At 34.3% G+C, this 8,041-nt stretch overlaps 2 protein-coding genes across 3 annotated transcripts; one reads left to right on the top strand and one right to left on the bottom strand.

Moving 5' to 3' along the window:
- Positions 1–271: 271 nt before the first annotated feature.
- On the top strand, positions 272–2,431 carry LOC130614823 (alpha-1A adrenergic receptor-like). Of its 2 annotated transcripts, none has more exons than XM_057436282.1 (2): positions 272–290; positions 1,255–2,431. In XM_057436282.1, exon 2 carries the CDS (start codon positions 1,265–1,267, stop codon positions 2,264–2,266), a length of 1,002 nt encoding a protein of 333 aa, XP_057292265.1. In that variant the 5' UTR covers positions 272–290; positions 1,255–1,264; the 3' UTR covers positions 2,267–2,431. The 2 variants fall into 2 exon arrangements, with proteins under 2 accessions (XP_057292265.1, XP_057292264.1); XM_057436281.1 differs by lacking the exon at positions 272–290 and adding an exon at positions 507–1,082.
- Positions 2,432–6,067: 3,636 nt separating this feature from the next.
- LOC130614824 (L-rhamnose-binding lectin CSL3-like) lies at positions 6,068–7,478 on the bottom strand. The gene is made up of 5 exons (XM_057436283.1): positions 7,429–7,478; positions 7,242–7,297; positions 6,879–7,152; positions 6,500–6,793; positions 6,068–6,430 (listed from the first exon to the last, which is right to left on the bottom strand). The coding sequence occupies exons 2-5, from the start codon at positions 7,294–7,296 to the stop codon at positions 6,139–6,141; spliced, it is 915 nt and encodes a 304-aa protein (XP_057292266.1). The 5' UTR covers position 7,297; positions 7,429–7,478; the 3' UTR covers positions 6,068–6,138.
- Positions 7,479–8,041: the final 563 nt, after the last annotated feature.

Raw genomic sequence — 8,041 nt, 5'->3', positions numbered from 1 at the left:
TTCGTCACAGAGGGAATTGTTTTATTGCAGAATATCTAGCTTGCTTTTTTGGTCTTTTCAGTTTTTTCATGAATAAATTGAAGATGCATTAGTAGAGATGTCAATCTCAATGTGAGGTGCACCGTATTAAAACAGGCCGTTGTATAAAAAAAACGGTTTGGTTCTTCGAATCGCTTTTCATCTTCTTTTTAAGCTCGCGTTTTTTCAGACTAGGAAGTTAAATTTTGTATAAATATAGCTAAACACTATTCTATTAGAAAAATATGTGTTTTATTTTGACCTAGACTGAGGTAAGTTTCGTATGGATTTTTTTCGCAATGTATGTAGTTGAACATAAAATCAGAAATAAGTCAAAAACTGTTCTGAAAGTTATGCCTGAAGGTATAACTAAATATGCGTGTTTTTGCTTGTATTTTTCTATTAAAGTTTGAGGTACAACATATTGCAAGTTGAATTTAAAACTTATTTTTTTTAACCTCCTTGTATTTTGTGATAAGTTTGTAGTGAAAGGTTATAATCGTGCTCCTAGGTTGAGTGTAAACATGGGAACTTTTTGAAAGCTTCTTCTGCTGAGGTAACGGAATCAATATTTAGATTTTGCATACAATACAAGTTTTTTTAAAGCCTTGTTTAACATGATTTTGTTTTATTGTAAAGTAGATTTATCAAATTTTTTGTTAATTAACTCTTTGTTTACCTTTTTTTTACTTTTTTTGCTTCATTCAATTTTTTTCAATCTTCTAAATTGTGTTATATAAAGATAAAGAACTCACGAGAGAGTGGAGAGAAGGACAACTAATTGGAACTGACGTGACGCGGTTTAAAACGCTAAGGCAAATACATTCAGCTGTTCTTGTTTTTTCTACAATTTGTTTATGTGAATTTGATTTAAGTTTATTAAATTTTACAACCTACTGAGATAAAGAAACTCACCATTTATGTTATGTTACTTTAAGACAGAGAAAAAGAATAAAGTAGAGTATATACATATTACATCTTTTTCTTATTTTCTTTTATCTTATTATAACGATCTGTTATTACCCTTTTTATTACATCTCCACTCATATTCCTACGTTAACAGTGTGAGTTTTTCTCCGTTATTTGTTTTGTTATATTACATATAATATGCTTGTTTGTTCCTGTTATTTTTTCCAAACAGTAGATATTTAGTTGTTGTTGTTGTTGTTGTTGTTGTTGTTGTTGTTGTTGTTGTTAGAAATAGCTTATCTTAAGTATATATTTACATTTTTTCAGTATAACCATCATGGATATTTTAAACACCACCGGCTTTAACAATTCCACGCCAAACGTTATGAACCAAACAAACAATGGTACAAGTCTTTCTCAAGGTTTTTCTATCGCAATGACTATATTATTCACTGCAATAATTGTTACATCTATCATTGCCAACGCGTTATTAATACTAACTATTGTAGTATCGAGACACCTTTACTCGATAACCCATGTTTTTATCGTGAACTTAGCAATTGGAGATGTGATAACAGCGTTATTTGTGATCCCATTTGACGTCAGTTTTATGATCTATGGCTATCATACATTTGGTATCGTGCCATGCGGGTTTATGCACATTGGTTTCCTAATGTCTCTCCCGTTAGCTGTTTTGAATTTGTGTCTTCTTACCGTGGAACGATTTCTTACAATATCATACCCTTTCAAAAGACATACATATTTTACTGCACCGAAAATTGCAGTGATGTTGATATCGACGTGGTTATACACGCTGCTTATCTCACTTGCGCCTGTTATGCATAATAGTGACATTTTAAGGGTTGCGAATGGATTCTGCGAGTTAAATGTTTCAATCGGCTTTACTATATTTCATGGCGTACTGAATTTTTTGATTCCTATTATCGGAATATTAGTGTTAAACTTTTTTATTGTACGCATTGCGAATAGACATGAGCGACGAATTCATTGCACTATTAAAGACCGAAAAAAACACCAGAAGAAGTTGTTGTCATTCCGAAAAGGAGCGAAACGGATAATGCTACTTGTGGGAGTCTGTGTTTTCACCTGGGTAACTTTCATCATTCTTGTTATATGGAATACGCTATGCAATTTGTGTCATCCACGAGAACTCACATGGATCGGAAATGCAATTAATTATTCGTCTGTTTCGGTAAATCCGATATTGTACGGAATTATAAACACTTCAATACGGCGGGAGATGTGGAAGCGTTTTCGCAAGCTTCTTTCAATAAAATATCACGCAGAAAATAGCACAGAAAGCTTTATGCTCAAATAGACCTGCCACGTTCTTCAGATTCGTAAAATTGAAACAAGTGGTATCTGAAAGTATTCTCACCGGAAGACTATATTTTCAATCTGTAGCCTCTGTGACTGTGGCACTCAATGTATTATGTTTTTCTATACTGCGGCGCTGGTTTAAATGAAACTACGAAAGAAAATATTTCTTTCTTACTTTATTTGTACACATTCTCGCGCAGAAGCACTCAAAATTTATTTTTACGTGAAAATAAACATGCGTTAAAATGAAATGCAGGGAAAATTCCAATTAAGGGACACCATGGGTGACGAGAGATTTTTTAATAATAAGATATGTCTCCATGAATGAAAAGATAATATTTATTTTAAGTCCTTTACTTCTTCTTATCTATCTAACAGTTTATAGGAAAGGAGAATAACAAAATATGAAAAGTAAAATTTAAAAAATAAAATCAGACAAATATAGGAACACATTTTTTAAGCTTAAAACTATTATACCTTCAAGTCATTTTCTTTTACATACTTTAATAAAAAACACTTATCCAAGTTTGTCTTTCTGTTCAATTGTGCGCGTTGTTTATATAAAATATTTCTGCATTTGACTCTAGCTTTTCTTTTTACGTAGGAAGTAAATTTCCTTTCTTTTTTGTTGAGATATTAAGACTGAAATGTTTGCCACTCATCAATAATGCTTCTGCTCTGCTTACTGCTCACCCTCGCACATTCTTCACCAACGTCGTCATCAGAAACAACTTATCCTGACTTTTTCTACAGATATTCAACAATCCTAGTTGGAGAAGAACTTACTAAGGACTCTCATTTGCAATTAAGGTCAAATAGTTAGTGAAAGAGTAAATCGTAGCGGGGAAAAGACTAAATAAGCCATTTCGTGCAAAAATATAATGTCTGCTTATTCCTATCCCGCCAAATTTCTTCTACTTTTTCATCTGATGCATACTTAATCAAATTTTTTATTAAAGTTTCTGCAGCAGGTCTAACAACTTTGATGTTTTTACAGGGGTAATGATGGAAATAACAGTAATAAAATAAGCATGAATTATTAATTTATGTTTTTTACCTAAGTTACTACACTGCTTTTTAAAGTGGCAAACGGTTACAGAAGATATGTATTAATTAATATAGTCTAGATAAACACACACAATTTTCGAATTGTTTCATCTGCGCTACTTCTTATAAAATGTTACCTAGTTTTAACAGCTGTGTGTATAGAGATTCAACATAAAATCGTTCGAACATATAATTTTACTTTTGTTAAGTTAATAAAACCAACATACGTATTTGTTGGCAAAAGCTAACCAGTCCTACGTCTTATCACTGGAGAAAGAATAGCGCAACCTCGTCCCCAGGGTCTTTCGACCCCTGAGGCGTTATTACAGAGTAGCCAACAATGACCCTGGAACAGGCTTTTCCCGGCTATCAACTTATCCACAAGGCAAAATGCCCTGGGAACGAGGTTGAGAATAGCGTGGATATGCTGGATGCTTTGAGTAACCAAAGTATGAAAAAACATTTGTTTTTGAAAATGTATTTAAGATATCATTAGTAAATAAGATCGTCACAAAATTGAAAGTAGTATACACCTAAATACACAGGTACGACGCTTTCAAATACTTGAATACTCCCTTGCAGCGGTCACGAAAAACTTTATTTGAAGCAGAGATGGAACAGGAAGGTTTTCCATTGCATTTTTTTGCCACTATAGAAAACGATGAAGGATCACTGCAAGTGGTGGTGGTGCCAGAATTTGAACTAGGACAAATATATTTCGAACGTCTGCCGTAATTAGCAGATGTAATCAGAATTTTAAAGCCAGCAGGACAAAGTACGGAGATTCTCAAATTAGCTATTAAATTAAATACCAGCTGTTGTCTGCGACTCAATAAAAAACAGGGGGTTTTGTAATTAAAAACGCTATTATAATTACACCTATAACCATAGCAATAACCCCCGCGTAAGTAAAGTCCATTAACGATGCATGAAATAGTGATAAAATATGCACGATGTGCGACTTCCCCTAGAGTTCTCCATAGACTAACAACTGGTCTGTTATATTAATCAACCGGAAAAGATATGCCAAAAAGATTACGTGTTTTGAGGCTAAATATAGGCAAATTATGGACTGACGCACAACGCCAAGCCAAATTGTTAAACACTGTTTGAAACTACAAGCGCCTTTTAGGTGTTTCAGTTCTTCAAATTTGTTGTACTTTGTAATGGAAATTCTTAAGGAAGAGAGAGGGAAAAAGATCAGAACACGTTTGTTATCATCGTACAACCCTCTTTTTCAACATCAAATCAGCTTTGTTTTATGATCACTTCATCGTTGGTACAACGATCATCGTAGGTGTACTTTACTTCATAACAAAGTGTCTTGTACGTGAATTTAGCGAAATGGATTTTTATAAGATTAAATCATTTTGTAATGCGTTAAATCTGTGCTAAAAATGGTATTCCTCGCAAATTGTATTAAGCATGTTCAGTTACCCCACTGGCGTAACCTGTTTACTCATATTTCTGATGCAATCGATAACGCCAGTCTATTACTTACATTTAACGATTTGTATTCGACTAAATTGCAACAACACAATCCCCAGCATAACACTCATTCCGATGCAATTATCTTTCACAGATGCATGAAATATCAATGTCTCTTCCGTTAGCTGTTTTCAATTTGTGTCTTCTTACCGTGGAACGAAACGGATAATGCTACTTGTGGGAGTTTGTGTTTTCACCTGGGTTACTTTCATCATTCTTGTTATATGGAATACGCTATGCAATTTATGTCATCTACGAGAACTCACATGGATCGGCAATGCAATTAATTTTCGTCTGTTGCAGTAAATCCGATATTGTACGGAATTATAAATACTTCAATACGGCGGGAGATGTGGAAGCGTTTTCGCAAACTTCTTTCAATAAAATAACACGCAGAAAATAGCACAGAAAGCTTTATGCTCAAATAGACCTGCCACGCTCTTCGGATTCGTAAAATTGAAGCAAATGGTATCTGAAAGTATTCTGACCAGAAAACTATATTTTATAGCAGTCAATGTATTATGTTTTGTATACTGTGGCGCTGGCTTGTACAAATTCTCGCGCAGAAAAACTTGAAATTCATTTTACGTGAAAATAAACATGCGTTAAAATGAAATGCAGGGGGAACTCCAATTAAGGGTCACCATGGGTGAAGAGAGATTTTTTAGTCTCCATGAATCTATTTTAATCCTTTCTAACAATTTTGATGTTTTTTAACCACGCTGTTAGGGTTGTATATTGGTAATCAGGAACTGTGGAAGTTAAAATGACATAGTAATAAAATACCATGAAGTTTTATTAACTTGTCCTTTTTGTGTTCCTTTCCGTGATTTTAAAAATGTGTATTTTGTGTTTATATTACTGTTTTTGAAAGTGGCAAACGGTTACAGAAGATATGTATTATTGTTTCATCTGCGCTATTTCTTATAAAATGTTACCTAGTTTTAACAGCTGCATGTATAGAGATTCAACATGAAATCGTTCGAGCATATAATTTTTACTGTTGTTAAATTAATAAAACCAACATACGTATTTGTTGGCAAAAGCTAACCAGTCCTACGTTTTATCACTGGAGAAAGAATAGCGCAACCTCGTCCCCAGGGTCTTTTGACCCCTGAGCCGTTATTACAGAGTAGCCAACAATGACCCTGGAACAGGCTTTTCCCGGCTATCAACTTATCCACAAGGCAAAATGCCCTGGGAACGAGGTTGAGAATAGCGTGGATATGCTGGATGCTTTGAGTAACCAAAATATGAAAAAACATTTGTTTTTGAAAATGTATTTAAGATATCATTAGTAAATAAGATCGTCACAAAATTGAAAGTAGTATACACCTAAATACACAGGTACGACGCTTTCAAATACTTGAATACTCCCTTGCAGCGGTCACGAAAAACTTTATTTGAAGCAGAGATGGAACAGGAAGGTTTTCCATTGCATTTTTTTGCCACTATAGAAAACGATGAAGGATCACTGCAAGTGGTGGTGGTGCCAGAATTTGAACTAGGACAAATATATTTCGAACGTCTGCCGTAATTAGCAGATGTAATCAGAATTTTAAAGCCAGCAGGACAAAGTAAATTTAATTTCCGGCGTTCGCACGCTTGGTTGGAACGAGGTGGTAATCTAAAACAAGGAAACAGAATTAAAAAAAATTGAAATTAAGTTTAAAGTTGCTGGATAAACGATACTTACACGCAAGTATAACGCACAGCCAAATATTTGTAGACACCAGGGCAAGGATCCCCGAAAACTTTGTTGGATGCGTAAACACTGCACGAGCGTCTTCCATTACAAACATCGCTGACTTTAGCAAAAGACGATGCTGCCCGACAAATACCCTTAAAAGGATAATGGACAGTGGATAGTGGACAAATGTTCTTGGAATATCGGCCATAGTTTGCGTAAGTTATCCTGATAATTTGTGCAGGAGGACATTCCAATTTCAATCGACGTCTCTCACAAGCACTTTCCTGTGGTCGAGGTACCCTGTAAGTAACAACGGAAAGTTTAAGTAGTAAGTAAAATGTCACATCACTTGTGTTGGATTTAGATTATGTGACGTGGCACGTACTTGCACGTGAAAGTGACTTTCAAATACTTATAAACACCATAACATGGATCACCAAACATTTCATTTTTTGCAGGAATTTTGCACGATCTTTTGCCATTACAAATCGCTTTGACTATACGTAATGATTTCGGTGCTTTGCAGGTGGTTGTACGTTGCGAAGTTCGACTTCTGCAAATTTTTTTCGAAAGTCGTCCGTAGTTTGCATATATTATTGTAATAGCTCTTCCTGGTGAACATTTGATACTCAATGTTTTGTGTTCACAGACAGTAATGCCTATAAAAGAATTCATTTTCTAGTAGCATGTGTGCCTGTAGGGCGACAATTATAATTATTGCATTATTTACGTAAAATGATGAAAATACCTGACACAACATAAAACATCAAATACAACGCGATCAAGGAAGTTGAAATCTTCATTCTAAAGGGAATTTAGTCGATTGATTTAAGTTTCTATATATGATGGAAATTTAAGATTCACTGAAAACAGATCTTTTGAGCTAATTTATTTCAATCTTTTGTACTTGTTACCAAAGAAAGTTTTTCGCTTACCTGCTTTTTCAAGTAGCTTGGTTCTCTGCTTAAAATATGACTATGACACACTATTATAAAATTTCACTCTTTATAGGTAGCAAAAAAATGTTCCTTTTTCGACTATAGGTCGTTAAAAATCTCTACAGTCTCTTTAGTGCATAAATTTATAATAGTTTTCCTAGACGGTGCATGTTTAAGCTTTTACATCTTTACTACTATCATGTTATGGAGATTCTCAAATTAGTTATTAAATTAAATACCCGCTGTTGTCTCCGACTCAATAAAAAACAGGGGGTTTTGTAATTAAAAACGCTATTATAATTACACCTATAACCATAGCAATAACCTCCGCGTAAATAAAGTCCATTAACGATGCACGAAATAGTGATAAAATATGCACGATGTGCGACTTCCCCTAGAGTTCTCCATAGACTAACAACTGGTCTGTTATATTAATCAACCGGAAAAAATATGCCAAAAAGATTACGTGTATTGAGGCTAAATATAGGCAAATTATGGACTGACGCACAACGCCAAGCCAAATTGTTAAACACTGTGTGAAACTACAAGCGCCTTTTAGGTGTTTCTGTTCCTCAAGCTTGTTGTACTTTGTAATGGTAATTTTTAAGGA

This window comes from Hydractinia symbiolongicarpus, chromosome 11 (assembly GCF_029227915.1).
Source record: "Hydractinia symbiolongicarpus strain clone_291-10 chromosome 11, HSymV2.1, whole genome shotgun sequence".
In the NCBI taxonomy this organism is placed as follows: domain Eukaryota; kingdom Metazoa; phylum Cnidaria; class Hydrozoa; order Anthoathecata; family Hydractiniidae; genus Hydractinia; species Hydractinia symbiolongicarpus.
Note: the sequence above shows the minus strand (reverse complement) of the source record. Positions and strands in the feature narration are given on the sequence as shown.